Genomic DNA, 20,294 nt, shown 5'->3' with positions numbered 1-20,294 from the left:
ACTGTAAAATATTACAACTACTGCTTACTGCCTTCTTTGTGAGGTGATGGCCTTCAAGATGCGGAATTTTACTGAAAAAAGTTACCTGGGATTTAAGGTGGCTGTCCCTACCATGGGCAGGTAAGCATGGACAGTTTCCACATTTGAAGTTTAAAAGTCCAGCATTCCGAGTTTTATGTTAATGTTGTTAGATGTAACGAATTGTAGAAAATAAAATACAATTTCCAGGGGGAACTCAGAAGCATACCAAGCACAAAATGCAGGAGAGCAGCATAGAGGAGATGTGACACAGCTGGAGGGTGAAGGTAGTGGTTTCACAGAAGCAGAAGAGAACCAGAGGTGAAAGTTGTAAAACACAGAGGTACTCTCGGAGCAGTGCTTAATCAAATAAGAAAAAGAAAGCGCTACAGAGATGGCGCGAACGTGACAAGAGCGCAGGTCCGGTGACTCTCGGCAGTGGAATCTGTTCACAAAACGGACTTGTCAGAGCTCAAAGAATAACTGGAAAACAGATTTAGCTGTCTCTTAAACTCAAATTTAAAAAAACAATTAGGAGGAGGAGCGGAGACCAGACAAGATATGCAGCACTTTTCGCAGAAACTGCAGTGCAACTGAAAACATTGAGCGCTCGTGTGGACTGCTCTCATACAAAGGAAAACATAGAATTTTCTATTTTCTAAAATGGGACAAGTGGAAGGGTGCAAGTAATGCGGTCCTGCTCCCGTAGGAGTGAATAACCCAGGAAAAGGAGGGATAAACTGCAAATATAACCACTGAGAAGCAAGGATGTTTAAAGGACTCTGAAACCAACAAACAAAAAAAGTAGGCAGTGATGAAGCCCACAAAAATGTATAAACCAAAAGTATATACAAGAGTTCTCAAATGCTCGACCTAATGATGCCTCTTCCTGTAATACGGTTCCTATGAGTTTAGTAAGACAGTGTATATGTCCAGAGGAACTTGGAATGAGGGCCTGATTATGACCTTGACGAAGGGTGTTTACCCATTCGCCGTATTACAAGTTCCATTATATCCTATGGAACTTGTAATACAGCAGAAGGGAACCTGTCACGTTTGTGACGGAGAAATTCTCTCCACCAAGGTCATAATCAGGCCCTTAGTCTACATATATCATCAGTAATTGTTTGTTGTTTTGGCTATCTCACAGTACCACATCTAAACCCATTAACTGCACCAGGGTTATGGATGTTACGGTAACCTCGAACACTAACATTCTAATTCTCAAGGAATCCATGGAGACAGATCTAACCCCTTCCTTTTGTCACCATTATATGCCACAAGGTGTTCACAAGAAAGAAAGGAGAATGAATTTTGAAAACATTTACTGAAATGATCGTATTCTTGCAAAGAAAGCATGAACTATGATTATTAGAAAGATGAGGCATGTTACTGTAATCAGCATTATTAGAATGGTGAACAATACAAACAATTCAAGCATGTTCATAGTTAGTAATGTTACCGCACTCCTATCTGTTCCTTATACTATACTAAAGAGAGCATAGCGGGGTACCCTCTTGCAGATCAGTTGGGATAGTCTAATCCCTATACCTTGGTGATAGGTGTCAGTAAGCTGGTCTAAGTGTACAGACCATCTTCCTTTTCAGGATGAAGGTCAGAGCCAGAGGGCTGCATCTTAGTTACAGCTCAAAGCCTTTCCATGAGAATCCAGCATAACGTGCTCCTCTGAACCAGTGTAGCATGGATGCTGTTTACACAATAAAACCCTTTTCTTATTGCACTGTGACAGAGGTGCAGAACAGCTACTTTGATTCATCTAGCAAACAGAAGTTGTCTCCTAATGAGCACAGGACAAGAAAACAAGGGCATTGTGCAGACTACAGGGTGACAATGCCTACCACAAATAAATGTGTATGCAACACATTATCATCTTAGTGGAACATATGTAAAAAGTCACCATAAGAAAATTATGTCATGCTAAAAGTGGAATCTAAAATGGAGACTAAGCGCAGGCCCTACAACATTCCCTTCATTCTACTTTTTGCTTCATCATTGCAACACAAATCTTGTTTGATGTGTCCCTCTCCTTCCTCTCCCTATGCACTTTGAAGCTGATGTTTCTACTAGCATGATCATATTTCAAAACATTAAATGGATAATAAAGTGACACTATTTTCTTTTGTAATGTGACACTTGTTATGAAGAATGATCACTTTCCATGTGTACGTACCTCTACCCAGTTCAAGATTGTGCACCTCATGGAGGCCCCACCTATTTAAAAACTGTAGTTTAGTGCTGGTGACATCTGGAAGGTCAACCAGTAAACTATATCCCATCTCAACGATTATTAACAAGCTCTAATTGTGTCATATTAGTTAATTTTGCTCCTTATTACCTTCTGAATTGCTGGAAAGCATTAGGCTCCATAGTTACTGGTGATCCCTTTACCATATGTTTGAGCACACATCTTATGTCAATATTCCTTAACACTGTTTAGAAAATACCTCAAGCAAATATATTGAATTCATTAAGCATTCATAATACCATGGCGTAATTTGTTGTGTTTTCACAACATTTAATTATAGCATAATTCCTTAAACATTGTTTATTTTTCCTACACAGACATTAGTGACCACTGCCATTGACAGCTATAGCATATTAACATGCCATGCCACCCTGCTGCTGACTAAGCCCCACAACCCACTTGCTAGATTCCTTCATGGATGATAAGCCGTGGTCTACATGTACGATTGATTTGATTTGAAATATTTACTAAAAACTGTAAAGTCATGTTCCCATGTGTTGTGTGCTCTCATAAACAACACATGGATCACCACAACTAAACTTCGCAAAAGGTATCAGGATAGTCTATCAATTGGGATTTTATACAAGAAAACCAAAACAAGTATGTATTGTTTCCCTGAAGCTGCTAGAAGCCTGTGTATCTCTCTCATATCCTATTAGTGGACATTATTCTCATTGTTAATCTTTTGGACAGTGCTAGAAATGTTCCAGTCATATGTCATTGTGTTTTAGTAATTACATCTAAAGCACATTTTATATTTTCTAATCTAAAGTAAACAGAACGTGTCACGTGGCTTTAAAAAAACAAGAATGAGAGCTATAATAAAAAAGATAGCAAATAAAGATAATGTTTTAAACGTTGTGTAAGTAAGGCTGGTTTGAATGTACAGGGCTAATGTGTAACGCATATGCTCGGTAATGCTGCTTTTGTTTATCCGACTCATTCTTCTCAATATTTTCCCTTGAGACTACCTATCCTTAAGGTCTTGACCCCGCCTCCATTATGATGGAACTCTTAATATTGTCTTTACTAAACATATGGTAGCTCCATAAAATAAGCCCCACAGGCTATCTGCCTCTCCACATCAAACAAACCATATGAAGTTTATAAGAACCCAAAAACCTAAGTCTTCTGCTCAGTATACAGGCATTAATTAGTTCTAGTCAATAATTTCTGTTCTTGTCAGGAATCGAAATGAGTCCTGCGCTTGCTTCTAATTCACCCTAATTCCTGATTTCTCTTTCTGCTGTGTTCCAAAATGTTGTGCACACTATACAAGTCATATTAATAAATAAAAACAAAATACATTTCTATTACTGAAAGTTCCCCTGAAATATCATTATAGCAGGAATTGGAGAGATATTTACCCAGAGAACTGTAGAAGTACATCAATTTTATGGCGGCTGAATTTATGTCTGTTAAAGGGTCTATAAATATATATATATATATATATATATATATATACACACACACACACACACACACACATATATATATATATATATATATATAGAGAGAGAGAGAGAGAGAGAGAGAGAGCGAGAGAAGAGCGAGAGAGAGAGAGAAATTAGTTCAGAGCAATCAGTCATTTGATATTTCAGTGGTACATACTGGGATCATTGTGATGCCTACAATGCTACCCAGAGAGGCGCAATGATTAGTTATGTAATAGCCTAGAACCTTGAAAAAGAATATATACCAATAGTTCCCAAGACAATTTATATTGGATGAAAACGACAATTTTTGGTAAAATACATTAAAATGTAAACGAGGCATTTAACAGAAACACTTAGCACTTTATTTAGGCCTTGAGCCCTTATCCAAAAATGATGCAGACATCCCTGTGCTGTTTTCACTGGGGAATGTTCGTCCTGATGAATCCTCAATGGTGGGAAGAATATTATTCTTTAGTTGTGTGATCAATATTTATGATGGAAGTCGTCTACCGCAATGCAATCACTAGACCGGGCCTATTTGCCAGTATTAGCTGAATACTACTGACAGTTTCTAGTTTATAAAACAATAGTATCCTCTTACAACTGTACACCAATACTCATACCCTTGACGTTTTGTATCCATGACTTGGTCGACAAGGCATTAACACGTTTATAACTGAACACAGTCTGATCTAACCTCAGTAAGACAGTGACATGCAGGCAAGCACATGGATACATATTTACTAATTGTAAAGAAACCGAAAGACTTGAAATCCCACTCTCCTAGTAGTGGTAGTTTTAGAAAGAAAGTTCCCAATGTGCACAGTAGAAACAATGAATTCAACCACTTCAATTAACAGTGAGACTAGTTTACATAGATTTTGCATAATAGACGACCTTCCACTGTCATAGCATTCTACAAGCACACGCCTGATGTACAGGTGCGCCTCTACAAGCACACAAAGAGTACACATATCCTCACGTGACTCAAGTCTTAGAAGGGCATTAGGTAGAGGAATCGATGCTTTATGTGATTTTATGTATTTGTGCTTCAATTTTACAAGATCAGCTTTCTCTGGATTATTTGGCAAATTGGAATGTACAAGTAAAGTTACATATTTAATACCTCATGGTGGTTGGCATTACCAGTAAATGAAGCACCCCTACCCAAGAGTTATCAATATTGAGGTACCAATATCTTCCTGGTGGCCACTTTACAGGGGGGTTACAGGGAGACCATGAGGGTGCCTTCAGAAATGAGGATTTACTATGGACATCAGTAATTCCAGGTCGTATTCCCACAGTATCTCCTCATTCGCCTTTGGAGTTTCACCCAGATATTTTGGCTGGTTTGAGCCTTAAACAAAACAAATATTTGCTGTTTCTGGAAACTGCATAAATCCAATGAAGTCTGTAGTTGTCATTAAGGGCCACGAGGAATTCAAGAGGCCACTCATAATAAGGGACTTATTGTTGCAATGCAAGTTCAATTTTCGCCAAGACAAGGGTGGACCAAGAGATAGATAGATAGATAGATAGATAGATAGATAGATAGATAGATAGATAGATAGATAGATAGATAGATAGATAGATAGATGTGTAAACATGCAAACATATGTAGAGAATTAACAAACAACCCTTGGAGCTGTTCATGGATTCTTTTAATATTGTTTATTAATGTGTTTTAGCTTTCAGACTTTAACTTTATAACAGATTGCATGTGCAGGGTAAACATTGCATAAAGACTGTGGGAGTGCTGATAAATGCACTTGATGTGGTTTTATTTGCTTGAAACTGTTTGAATAATAAATCAAAGGAAAACAGATAATAGTCAGTGATTCGTCATATATCAGCAAGCCTTAAATCACCAAACTGCAGTCATTAACACTTACCTATGCATGAATCTCTGTGCTCCTCATAGCCAGCACTGCAGACACATTTCCCAATGGGGACGAGCCATTCCCCTTCTGCACTGCAGTACATTTTTGGCGTGTCTCTTTCCTCCGAGTGGCCGACACACTCTCCCTGCACCTCTACCAAGGATGAGGAGTCAGACCCCGTCACTGCCTCTGAAAACGAGGCTAGGTTCCTCACCATGGCTGGACACTTCTTATAGTACACTCTAACGGACACAATTGCGATGCAGGCGCCAATGTCCTGAATGGCCAGATAAAAGCCCCGCTTCATCAGAGGCCCCACTCCCCGGACCTCTGTGTTCAGTTTCAGGCGCCTTACCCCTAGGTCCACACTGGTGAAGCTCTCATCAGCAGCAATAGTGTCTATCTTGACAAATTGGTTCTCCCGAGTGCTAGAACCAAGATCTCGGTCAGACTCCAAGAAGTAGAGGTTGAAGGTCTCCTTGCAGGTCCCTAGCACGCCGGGCATGCTGTTACAGTCTCTGAGAGTGAACTTGATCTCTGCATAAACACGGCGAGCTCCCTCCCTTTGCACCCAGTTAGTCCTCAGCCAGTTGTTCTGGTTTGGACTCATGACGTTACACACCTGGTACGTGTGAATAGGGCTGAAAAACTCATCCATTTCATTGATCGAATCCCACTGGAACCAGAGAGGATTCCAAGATAAGAGAAAGGAGGGAGAAAGAAACAGAAAGCAATGTTACTTAAAAACAACAAACAAACAACAAACAAATAATCATCTTTAAAGATAAATGTCAATAACTTCTTCTCTAAAAGTAGTTAGTTAAGTTGTATCAACCATGGACAGTTGTGAAGATGTGTTATCACTTAAAACATTACAACATGGCACAAACAGATGCCAGAAAAAAGTGACACATTTCATGATTGATGGCAACATTTAAATAAAGTCATTTCCAGAGACAATGATGTAATTCATGCTTTCAGTCTGGTTTAATTTTAGGGCTAGATGTACATTAACGCATCATGCACTAAAACACAAGGTAGCTGCCTACATTTTCGCATAAGGATTAGTTTGAGTAGCCTACAATACTTTGAGCTCCCATTTGTGGGAGTGATCAATGAGTAAAATACATCTTCAAAAGATTGTTCCCTATGGAAATATACATTATGCAGTTCTATTTATCAACTTGGAGTCCATAGTGGAAAGGCTCTCACAAAGGATTCTGATCCAGGAGTGGCTCAGAGTTGTGAAGGACTCTTTGATGCTCTATAGCTTTAACTTTTAGTGCATGCTCCCTGATTGACTGAGGTGCATCTTGTCATTAGGAAGTATTTTTGAGCACAGCAGAAAGCTTGAACAGTGCCATCGTGATGGTTTGAGGCCCATGGGACACACCTAATTTTGGGCCCTATTTGAAAACTATAGACTTAAGTGGCACATAATGATACATATACCTGCACCGATGGTCAGCACATATTCTGAGGTATAGAATATGGACTCTAACTTACAAGAACTCGCTGCCTTTAAAGGCTACCAAAATGGAGGCTGAGAAGTATCGAGCAGGTGGAGTTGTGGTCTAGTGGATGAGCTGCTGATTTTGAAAGTGTGGTCTTGCATTGTTATTTTCGCTATGGCATGTGACTATTAATGTAGTGATTCTGCGCATATTGCATAATTTCCATGTGGCTAAAATCACTGTGCCTCTCCTATGTAGAATCCTCTGTAGGTGTAGAGCACTCTGATACTAGTTGAGATCATGTATAAAAGACACACTGGAATGTCTGTCAACATAAATAAGAAGACTATATTTATAGTGATATTTTTGTTTTGCATGAATATTTTAAGTGAACTATGTAGGTTTCACGAATAAACAGTCTACAAGTTGAACTTTCGAGATCAACACAGATGTGACCTGCTGTAATATAGAGACCACGGGCTCTGAAGTTAGAAAATGAGTTATCATCAGGGTACGGTATTTATACACATGCACACTTCTGATAGCAGATCAGACTCTCTAACTATATATGTTTTAATACAGAATGCAGTATTAGGCTTCTCATAACTTATTTCATACAGCTTTTATGCTGACTAAAAATATCGAACAATGGTGACTCATGTTCCAGAGATGCGCCATGTTTAGGATTGTATTGTACACCATTTTCACTAAGTGGGAGTGCTGATCTCCTGTGTGAGTGGGCTCAAGTTAACCAACTTTAGTTGGCTCCTAGCTCACATGCAGCCTTCATGGTTGATGAGAGATTGTGTTCTTTCCAGTGTGGGAGCCTGGTCTGTTGACAACCTCAGATGTCCTTGCTCTCTGGCAGTAAGACGAGTGCGAGACAGTGTGACTGTGAATGATAGCTGGCCCATTAAAACAGAAAGCCTTTCTGCTGCACATTCTCCAGTGAAGAACCTCACTTTTCTAGATGTCTGCAGAGTAGGACTCAAGCAGATAGTTGGCAATCAGTCTCAGGACCTTGTGCATCTGTAACTCAGAGCTCAAACCCACACGCCGCATGCCCAGGTCCCATTACTTGAGACTTGGAGATTGAAGATGACCAAGATTCTTTCAGCCGATTGGCAGCGAGGTTCCCCACAGGTAGACATCTGCAGCCGAAGAAGAACATCTCTGTTATCTTCTTCTGAGGTACACCATCACTTTTGGCCAGACGATGATGCAGGTGGGTCCATGTTGTCCATAGCAGTGAGGGTTCTTGTGCTGTACTTTGACTCCCTGTATAAGAACTAGTAATTTCGAAAATACAGTGGTGCAGTTATGCTCATGGCTATATCGGCTTCAGGAGTCACCATCCATGTGAAAGGACTATTTGTCATCTCTTTCACTGAACTCAGTGGCATTGTAGGGGGTATTGTGTAGGGGGTATTGTGCTTACACAGGGCAGTTTTGGCTGTGTGAGCTGACCCTGCCGTTGTGTAATTAGACATGATGGGGAATTGCGTTGTCACTTAAGGTCACTGACATCATAACTACTAAAACGCTAGTGTGGACTTATTCAAAATAAGATCATCTCTTTCAAATGAGCAATGACGGAAAGGGGCTTGCCAATTGCTTCACACTAGATGCGAGGAGCGATGGCCTGCTCCAATATGTAAATGAAACACCCAGGAAGCAGTGCCAAAAGGGAACTGAACTAAAGCCCCGAAGGGTACATCTTGTTTTATCTGCTGTTTTATGACATGTATTATTAACAAAAACAATGGGAAACAGATACCTTTGTTCTCCAGCCCTAGACATCATCTATAAAACATTTTAATATGCCAAAAATGATAATGAAAGGACATTGTAAGTACTCAGAAAAATACATTTCTACTTAGCCATTAACAATGTGTGGACCCATGCGTATGCCTCATTAGCTCAGACTAGAAAATAATCTATGCAGAGTTTGAGTAAAGGGAAGAAGAATATGTATCTGGTACTTATTTCACTCATAAAGACTGAAGGCCCGATTTATCCAGGTTTTACATAATGCAACACAGCAAGACAACTTACTGTTCTGTGCGGAAAGGAGAGGGCAGGATTGTACCATTTTTTACAATATATGGTGCATTCCTGCTCTCTGCCTGCACTGGCACACAATCTGCTGCCTAGCACCAATGTAGGCACCCTTGTGTCATGGTGCAAGGGTGCTTGCGTTGTAGGCAGGACTGTTTTGGTGGAGGAGGAGACATGTCCTGTACAAAAACAAGAATTTGAGGATTTTCACTCTTTCTAAGTGTGCTGAAGTATGCATCACATTTAGAAAGAGGAAACAACAAAGAGGAATAAAGATATTTCTCCTCATTGTGGCTCGCTTGGAAAGGTGTAGTATTTTGATGAATTCCCAGGTTTACAAGTGTTGGTAAATCGGGGATTGCACCGAAATCCATGGGTGGATGTATGGGAACACCCATGCTCCATCCATGGAACACTTTCCAAAGGCAGAGCCACAAGGCAGTGACTTGCACTGCCTTGCGTTACTCCAGATTGATGCAGGGCCATGCATGGTGGCTTTGAGTTGCTCAATGAATCTGACGTAGGAGTTTTGTTGCCCTTGCAATCCTCTGCATGAGGAATGCAATCCCTTGATAAATCTGGCACTCAGTGCATTTAAAAAAATATATTTTTATTGTGTTTCAAACAAAACAAATAACAAAGCAATCTCTCCAATACGGATGGCATGTGGACAAGTGTGCATCCATTAACAGAGAATATTACCATTAAAATAGGACTGGACCCTTATTTTTAATGACCTCACACCAGTCATTCATTGTCTTTTGAGCCCAATCGGTCACTTTCAGGGCCCAAGTTGGACCTATCTTTTCAGCTTGTGCCATCCCTCTTCCGGTGTCCTACCCCAACTGCTCTCTCATTTCCATCCATGGGCTCCAAATCTTGTTGAATTTGCGAGGGTATACCTGGCATTGTAAATCAATTGCTCTGCCGACATACACCAGTCCATGCCTTCCTCCCATCCCCACCTTGCTTACAACATCTTCACACCCCAGTATTTGAGGAGATCCCTACAGGCCACCATCAGGGCCAAGTTGCTAAACAACAGGGCATATTGATCCAAAGATTGGTCCCCCCCAAATTCCAAGGGAGATCAGCTGGGTGTGAAGAGCACTTTGTGTCCCAGGCTCTCTGACAGGTGGCCTGACACTTATTCATTCCCCCTCAGTGTATTTTCTCCCAGCAAGTATGTACTGAGAAGAAACTAAATTATCAAGAAAAATGACAAGGAAGCTGGAGACCTGGAGCCTTTCAAAAACACTTGTATTTAACTTGTGTCCAATAGAAAAGAGAGGAATGGGTTTATTAGGTTCAGGCTTGACGTATCACCTGTTTTTAGGCAGTTATGTGATCATCACTAGAGAGCGAGTTTGGCTCCACCCACATTTTGGGAGTCAGGAATACATGATTTGATTGGCAGACATGTGCTTCCACAAAAAAGTACTTGCCCTCTAGCAACAATAACCATTTTGATATTTATGCAGCTACCTAAGCTTGGACTTTTAGGGACACAAACATGACATTGGAATGCTATAAAAGTGTCTTAGTTAACTAACTAATTTATGCTGTATTTTTCAAGCAATAGCCAAGATGGGAATAGGGCAATCATTAACCTACATTGATTTTTTAAGTTTGGCTCGACAATGCACCTTTCGCCTGATCTGTTAACCTACACCAATATTATTCTACAGTTCTTTGCTTTCACACAAATACATATACATTCCTGTGCTATTTGCTTGTAAAGCTTCACATTGCCATAAAACATTTGTTTAAAGCCAGACCTATTTTCATTGCCAAAGCTTGTTATAACAGTGCTTCTAGTTACAGAGTCTCCCTCTGCCAACTTTGTGAAGTTGTTTTCAGTATTTCATAAGGTTTCTGAAGTTTGGAAAAGTGGGAAAGTTATAAAGTGAAAAATTTCAGGAAAAAGTTAAATAATGCTTTGCTAAAAAAACATCATTTTGAGTGGACAAGTAACCACCTGTTAACTTTGTCTCCCAACATCCCTCCTCGAGTTACCTATGCTCTGGGAGTCCAGTAATTCCAGGCTGCCGAGTTAATTGGAAAGTCTGAGGGTCCACTTAGGAATCAGGAGTAAGCAGGAGAACCAGTAATTGTAGTCCAGGCTCCATGGAAATATTTTTTTTTGCTCCTATGCTCATAATGGCTCGCAGCACTCTATAAATCTCCCATATGAATAAATGAATTTGCACTCATAAAATCTACTCCTCCTAATAGTGTAAAGTAGAATGTGTGTGAAGGAGTGAGCAAAAAAGTGAGTGAACAAGTATACCACCTGGTGTATATATATATATATATATATATATATGTGTGTGTGTGTGTGTATATGTATATGTGTGTATATATATATATATATATATAAATTTTGTTGCCGAATGTGGGATTGTGGATGGCCCCTCCCAGCAGCACAGGGGGCCTTCCAGGTGTACCTGTTCTCGTTTTTAGTGAGAAGCACAATATTTAAAACAATAGCAAATATTTACAAACTACAGGTACAACTTAGACTAAAGCTTTTCGGCAGGGCACCAAACCAGGAACCTGAAGAAAGTTTGAACTGCTCATGGTTTCTTAGTTAGCCTCCCCGATCCTGGGCTGAACTGCCTAAGAGAAGCAAATAGTTTATTGACCACATTCACAAAGAGGTCTTGCAAATCTACGCTACTAAGCACACTCCTGTGCTCAGGCGAGGATTAATGAGTGTTGAGAATTCATATCATATCATAATAGTATACTTGGAAAGCAGCAGCAGTCTCAGGTTTCCAGGTGTACTACTGTGAATGACATGTAAAATTTTTCCAAGTTGCAAAGTCTCTCTTGGAGAGTTACACACACAGGGAAATCATTGTACTACATTGAGAAACCTCTGCCCATATACATCCAAAACGTTTGGGGATGTTCTGTTCCGCAGCCCACACTGGAAGAGGATTTATCCCATCTCTTTGCTCAAGTAACTCTTTGACTACTTCTAGGTGGTCAAAATATGCTGTTTCTTGATCCACCCATTCTTTTTGCCTGGGACTTATGGCTGCACAAGCGTATGCTTTCACAGCATATGCTTAGTAGTAAAAAACTTGATGCTGTTTTAGTATCTTTTTGTGCACACCTGGGAAGCAAAACCGATTCACCAATAAACATTTGTTTATGAACACAAACTTTATTGATCGGACCATATGTGCATAACTTAGCTGATCATGCCTGCCCTGTGTATAGGATATGGATATTGTTCAACAAAACCATCCCTAAAAGGATGGGATGACTTTTTCCATCAGCCCAAATTGAGCACAGATACTAGAATTCACAAATCAAAAGTCATTTGAAACCTTTGCTTTCTTTTTCTAATACGGATGTTTCTAATTTACTGCGTATCCCAATATTTCTCACTTATTTGCACCATTTTGATTAGTAACACCAGTTTGGCAATTCTGTGATCTCCCTACCTACATTTTCAAATCTACTACATTGATAATAGCATGTGGTTGACTGGCATCATCAGATGTCTTTCGTTTATATTTGTTTTGCCGTGCCATGGGGTCTCAAATCATGCGTTGTGCTTCAGAAACCCTGGCATTATTCCAGAAATTCTAAGGCACTCAAATTGTGTGCCCCGTAATTATTACCCCTTCCACTTCTTGTTCCGCAGTTTCCCGTCACTGAAATTGACGGGAATCCCTTCAAAGTGAAAAATACAACCCCAACCCCCGCCCCATGAGAACAAACACCCTGTGGTTTGGATATATCAGCAGTCCCCTTCCTGAAAGGCTGCTCAATGGCTTGTACACAAACACTGTTTGTCAGTTCAACAATGGATGTGATTGAAGAATGCCAGAAGGCTGCAGATAACAGAAAGACCACACAGAGCAGCCCAGACCCTGGCATGTGATGAAAGCGTCTGCTCAAGGGAAGCAGCAATGATAAAATCCAGATAAATGCACGTATGGGGGCCGTGGTTATTGGAACTGGCATGGGCACTTTAGGTCAATGGATCAGGGGCAATATTCTGTGCGTTTTCACATTAGCTTTAAGGCTCAGCTAATCTCCAAACATGGCCGAGAACAGAAGACAACACACTGGCTATCTGAACCAGCAAGCTGCAAGGCTAATTTCCAAGGGGAGTCCTACTTACCCAACAGGACGGGCGCAGTGCCTCTTCACAGGCAAGGTCTTAAATTTGTCATGTTACATTCTGGGCAAATTCTTTGGCAGCACATGTGCAGTTTCCGCCAGTAATATTTAGAACATTTGTCTATCTGTTAGAAACTAGCATATATAGACTTGCAAATAAATTACTTACTGAAACATCATAGTTTTTTTTCTAAAATCTTGCATTATAAAAAACAGATTATCCCTTGGATAATATCATTTTACAATGTTATTGAGTGAAAAATTTAGAAATATTGTTACATTAATCTTTGAATTGCCCTGTGAGATCATCTATGTCATCAATACCGAGGAATCATTGTTGCAGTTTGCAGGAGAACTTACACAGTGATAGTCATTCAGCTGAAAACACCAAATACATCGGTGTATTAACTTTTTAATTTTTATATAACACCTCTTTCGCAAGAAAGAAAGACAAACAAGGCTGCAGGAATGAAAATTCATATTACATAAATACGTTTCTATTTAGTCCTAATGTTTATTCACAATTGATATACACCATATGAAGGTATAAAATCAGACCACAAACACACAAAAGCTGATGGAAAAATGATTGTCTATTGTTTAAACCACTGAGAATCGATTTTTGTAGCATTCTAACTCAAGAGATGCACCTTATGCAAATCAGTACATACCCTCATCTTCATGAGAACAGTCCAAGCTGAAACCCTCTCCAGAAGACACAGGCAATCCCACATCCATTTTCGTCTTACTTGGCTTGGCTGTGGTACAGCTTTGTAAAAGAGAGTGGCAGGGGCACATGTCTGGGCATACCCTTAGCCACTTTGGTCATTACATCAAACACACAGAAGGTGGTGGAAGGATTTCTTGCAAATATTGTAACCTTGGGTAAATGCTCTGAATAGCATTCTCACCAATAGTACCACTCTAACTAGAGGCCCACCTTACCGAAATTATTACTGACCCAGGTACGAAATCACTTTACAAAAAGTCATAAAATACTCATGTGTCATATCAAACTAGATCAAAATATTCAATTTGAACTTTGGTTCCAGTTTGCAACTGTTCCTAATTTCACGTACTGTCTGTGATCTATTCTCATTTTTCATACAGTTGAAAATGTGGATATAATAGTTATTGTGCCTTTTAAAATCCATTATCATGGGCATCTTGGATTTAAAAGTTGGGATCATTATTACCTATTATAAGTGGTGCCCTTTGAAATGGGCAGAACATGTCAACTGAGAATCTTTGTGCACCAAAATCCATGTGTACTGGTATTAACTGGGAATTTTCACTGGTTAAATTTGGTTGGATTCATCAGCCACAATTTACCTTGGGAAAATTGCAATAGATGTGATAAGCACAACAAAATGTGTAACCCTTTTGCGAAGCATTGATTTGCAAAAGAATTGGAAAAGAGTCCAATGACATTGTATTAAATAATTCAATAGCATTCTTTCATAACTTAAAGTCTGCTGTAAATCCATGTCTGCCTCATGGCAACTTTCACTCTAATAAAAGATACGTATCATGAAGAATGATAAGATATGTAAATAAGTAATGATACTCATTTCATAGACCTTTGCATTATAAAAGATTGAGTAAACCCACCAGGATTATATAACTGAGAGTTCAAACATTGATTCCTTCTGTGGAAACAGTTATTGTGCTTCTTCACAGCTTGGATATTGGTGTGGGCCATAATTCAGTATTAATTTAATACAACCAGTGCCTAATTTGTAAAAGAAAGAGTGCCAGTGCCAGAATATTTGATCAGAAGCGGCGGCTAGAGCAAATAGAGGTGGCGCCCTCAATACCCAGACTACATAGTCTGGAACCTACCTCAGGCCTCTTTAATGCACTGCCAGACACGCCCTGACCCTTTATATCACTCTTGTTCTCCATACTCGGGGTTCCTGTGACTCAAGGCTGCGGAGTTAATTGGAAACGCTGACGGTCCACTTTGTGACAGTTTTTTCCATCTTTTTCTTCCTCTGTCTTTCTGATCTGTGCATTTTTTCTTCTTTTGCGCTTGGTAAATATTTGATGGGTGAAATGTGCCGGTCCACAAAAATAAGTGCCAGTGACAGCCACCGACAACCACCGTCTCAAGTTAAGAACTGGTTACAGCACTTTAACAGCTACATTTGGGAAAATGAGGATACCCACTTTAACATTCAGAATAACGTCTGAATGTTTGACTCTTAGTGAACATAGACAGATCAACTGTTTTTTTTCTTAATTTTTATATACAACTGCCCATAATTCTTAATACAAACTTTGAAACCTAAGAATTTTACCATCCAAAACTTTTGGTATGCCTAAAAAATCAATCCATTTCAAAGAGTAAGGAATATAGAGCCTGAATTTGATATTGGTGGATGAGTTACTCCGTCATACCCATTTTGCTCTTTGAAGCAGGAGTGGTCGCTCACACCTGAAAGGGATGTGCCTGTCCTCACACAATGCAGTCTCCAACCCTCTGGGGAGTGTCTGGGGCCCGGCCTGGGCAAGGCGGGATTTCACAATCAAGAGAGACTTTGCTTTTTTAGTAGGCCTACTTCAAAGGAAAAATTTGGTGTAAGAAGGGCAGCCAAAACCACAGACTTTAGAACACTTCTGGAAACCAAGAGGAACCTCTGCCTGGAGAACAGCTGAAGAGCTGAGGAAGAAGAGCTGCCCTGCCTGTGGCTGTGCTTTGTAGGGCTATCCTGCAGTTGCTGCTTCTGCCAGAGTAAGAGGGCAAAGACTGGACTTTGTGTGCCTCCCATCTTGTGAAGATCTCCAAGGGCTTGATATAGAGCTTGCCTCCTGTTGTTTGAAGTATCAGGGACAGCAAAGACTTCTCTCTGCCAGCACTCCTACTCTGCCCTGTGGTGCTCATCCAAAGCCTTGAAAGGAGAAGCTGGCAGGCTAAGTTTGAGAAATCCACGCACAGACTACCGTGCGGGGAAAAATTTGACGCACCTTCCGAGACACTGTTGAAAACCGTTGTGCTGCCGGTTTGGCTGCAGAAATCGACGCTCCACCAGCATCGCGGCTGGAAAATCGACGCACAGAGCTGGAAGAATGATTCTCACACCCGCTGAAGGAGGCTGTTAACGTTGCAACCCACAGTGCACGGTTGTGTTGAGACCGTGCGGCAGGATTTTCGACGCAAACATTGCTGGGTGCAGAAAAACAACGCAACACCTCCCTGGACCCGTGCTGCCTGGATCGACACATCACTCACCTGTGAGGAGAAAATATTACGCAGGCCGACCTGACCGGAGAAGGAGAAACGATGCACGGTCTCGCTTGCGGGTGAGAAATCGATGCACTGCTTACCTTTTTGACGCACACTCGCCCAGGCATGTTATTTTGACGCTACCCAGGTACTTTTTAACGCTAACAGTGTTTTACCTGTTTTCTCAAGGATTTAAGACTCTTTTTGCTTTTTAATCAATAGGTTGACTTGTGTATGTTGGATTTTTGTCGTTATGGTCTTGTTTTGTTTAGATAACTATTTTCTATTTTTCTAAACCTGTGTTGTGTCATTTTGTAGAGTTTTCATTAAGTTACTGTGAGTATTTGTACAAATACTTTACACCTAGCACTCTGAAGCTAAGCCTGCCTGCTCGTGCCAAGCTACCAAGGGGGTGAGCGGGGCCTAGCTGAGGGTGATTCTCCTTTATCCTGACTAGAGTGAGTGTCCTTGCTTGGACAGGGGGTAACCTGACTGCCACCAAAGACCCTATTTCTAACAAGCAGACATTAGCATTATGTCCCATCTATCATTCTGAATATGATATAAATGCTGTTGGATGGAAAGAATGTCTAAAGCCAACTACTGCCTTCTTAATAATAAGTGGTCAATCATGGCATATGCACTTGAAAAGTCTAAATATACACTGTTCAGCCACACCACATCCCCTGTTTAAAAAACGTACTTTCTCGGAGTGATTTAACTCTTCAAGGAGGACTTTGGGTAATATCTATATTGTGAGCAAAGCAGAGCCAAAATGCTTGAGCCTTTCAGATTACAAACTCTTTCCTACTTCAATGTAGAGGTCATGAGTGAGCCTCTCTAATCACCCAGAGTCATGTAGGTGCCCAAATTCAAATGGCTCTATAGACCCATGTTCTAGGCCCAACAAACAGAATGTCCTTGCTGTATTTGATGTTAGCCTGTCCGGTCAATCTAGTTTATTTTCTAATTTGGTGATGAAATCACACAAATGCTCAACAAAAGTAAGTGATTTGGTTAACTCACTATCACAACAAAGAGAGGGGGTAATTGCAGTCTGAGGTGCTTCAAATATATTCTTAAAATATTCATTCCAGATAATAGCAGAACTCTATTTTTCCAGTTTTATAGACAGTGGGATGCTGGCACCTTTGGCTGCCTGAGACCAGAACAGCTTACATTGCCCTTTACAAGTTTAATAAGAATATTAATGTAATGTCATTCGTATGTTATAGTGAAATACAAATCAGGAGCAGATAAAATGTCAGATTTACCAGGTGCCATGTAATGCTTGGTAGATTGTGGTTACCTTTAGATGTCAAGGTAAAATCATGCCCCATTAGCTTGACCAACATACTTTTTATTTTTGTATATTTTTTTCTAAATATTGGAAACTCAGTATCGCCTTATAAGAGCATGGAATGATTGAGCTCAGGTCACCCTATGATTATTTTTGCTAGAACTGCAAGACTAAAGATGTATTAGTAAGTGCACAAATGTTTGATCACAAAGGTTGCACTTCTCACTAAAAGAGGAAGACTATTCCTACTTGATGGAAAACTGGTGTGTTCTGAAGAATTCAATTTTAGAGTAAACAACTAAAGGTGATGATAATATTTCTGAAACTATTAAATGTGAATATTGCAACAAAGCAAGAAAAGCATGACATCTGCAAAGGTGTAATCCAAGATAGAACATGAACACAAGCAATGTCAGGTAGATGGGCCATTGCTGGGGTGGCCATTAGGATAATGGAAATTCCATATCTTTGCTTGCCAAATAATCATGTGTGACATGAGTAAATATTGGTAGGGCTCTAGACCTTCCTGAAGAATATGCAGAATCATTTTAAGTTATTTTGGTCTGAAATCACTCATCCGGTGTAGGTTCACGTCGATAGGACACAAGCATCTTGTTGTTTATGTAACTCAACTCTCCAGTCATGGGAGTTGCAGCATCATTCCCCAGAGCTATATTCAAATTAGTAAAATATGCAATAGGACTCAAAGGTATACAAATGCAAATTGTCACGGTTTAATTACATTGATTAATAACCAGTAACGCCTCAATTGTAATGCTTGATGCTATATTCTAATTTTTAAACCACAGCATAATTGTTCATGCTTACACTTACTAGTGAGAGAACATTTATCTTGCCTATTACAGACGTATGGGGACTAAGCCATTCATGTTTAGGGCAACAGTGCAGTGTAGAAGAGATTATACTCCTCAAAAATGTTTTACAACTGCTCAGTCTTGTAATATTCCCAGAAAGGAACAACCACTTGACAGGCAAAAAGGAATCAGGAATGTTCCAGTGATGTTGCGTGTGGGCATTGCCCAAATGCGGACCAGCCATACTTTCCTTTAAAAAACTGTTCAGACTCAGATTTCTTCAACTCATCAGCTGGATGGAAACAGTCTCATTTTACGTGATGGACATCATAGTACTCATGAACATTAGGATATTGAAGTTTCAGTTTTTTTTTCTTCAGGAGTTAAAACCAGTCTTTCTCCAAACAATTTTTAGTAACGGTAATACTGCAGAAGGTTATTTCAGAACCTATATTTCACATTCTTTCATGAAATTGAATAACAAAATTCACAGATAAATGTTGATTCTAACAGTACTCCAGATTAATTTGGCCCATCAACATTATACAAACTACTGTTCTCCTCAGCAACCAGTCTATGAACCTAGCAAATAATGTTCTGTTTCGTTTTACAACCTAATTCTGTGTGATAATCTGGTACCCATAACGTATCGGTTTGTTAGTGATGCACTGTTGAGTAGGAAGACAAACATTTTTTTTTTTTAACAAGCTGGGTCCTTAAATTGCATTAGTTGTGCTTTAGCCACTCTTGTACAAAAGTTGTGTCAGTCATTTTTACAGCCCTCAGTTGTACTATAAAATGTAAGATTTCAGCGATTCCGGACCATATAATAAAATTATTTCATTTTTAATGAGATAAAAAAAAAATCCAAAAAAATCAAGATGTTTATAGTAGAGGAGGGGCTGCAGCCCATTTTCACATTTATGTTTTTTGCCATTTATGCAAGCGTAGAACTCATAGGTCAGTTTGGCCCACTTCAACGTCACGGGGCAGCTTAGGTCATTGTTTGATTCCAGCACCATTGGTAGTGGCTGCTTGATTATTTGCAGTTTCGAGGTCTTATTTTTATGGCCACTTTGGGAGGATTTCCCAGTTGATCGATTCAAAGTCACAGCATTCTCTGATTTCTTGCAATATGGTATTGTAGCATAGTTTTGTTTTGCTGAATTTCTAATATTTTATTTCTTGTGTTTACTTCTAACAGGTAATAATCACAGTTCACAGGCAATTTAAATTGTAAGAGTGGCTTTAGAGGCTGGGCAAATTTTTGTTTAGTATGATTTTTAGATCCCCTTTCCCCACCATGTTTGTGTTGATACAATTTTTGAAGGAGATGATGTTATAGCAACTCAGTATAATGCAGTTCTGTGTATTTAAATTCATCCTGATTTTAGATGCCCTAGGCTATGTGCAAAATATTTGTTCTCATTAAACATGGTATATGATGTATGTTTGATCTTCTTTTTCAAAAGATCTATAGCCAAAATATTGCACTCTTTAAAGAATATCTAACTAAATTGCAAATCCGCTCATGGAGTGCTGAAGATTCCTTTCAATGAGAACTCTCAGCCAGTAACCCAAACCCTGCTACTAGTTGAAAATCCACTTGAGATGGGCTGACTGTTCTGTCAATCAGACTTGTCAATCAATACCAAGGCCTACTTACAAATTTGAATCATGATCATGCATTTTTGAAGAATT

At 39.7% G+C, this 20,294-nt stretch overlaps 1 protein-coding gene across 1 annotated transcript in view; it reads right to left on the bottom strand.

The window, feature by feature from the left end:
* The window catches only part of EPHA8 (EPH receptor A8), a 1,152,754-nt gene that overhangs the window by 611,709 nt on the left and 520,751 nt on the right, over positions 1–20,294 (bottom strand). Inside the window, exon 3 of the mRNA XM_069240710.1 lies at positions 5,613–6,276. Coding sequence (XP_069096811.1) covers positions 5,613–6,276 — 664 coding nt within the window. The remainder of the gene's footprint in view (positions 1–5,612; positions 6,277–20,294) is intronic.

This window comes from Pleurodeles waltl, chromosome 6 (genome assembly GCF_031143425.1).
Source record: "Pleurodeles waltl isolate 20211129_DDA chromosome 6, aPleWal1.hap1.20221129, whole genome shotgun sequence".
NCBI lineage: Eukaryota > Metazoa > Chordata > Amphibia > Caudata > Salamandridae > Pleurodeles > Pleurodeles waltl.
This window is presented reverse-complemented; position numbering and strand designations above follow the sequence as displayed.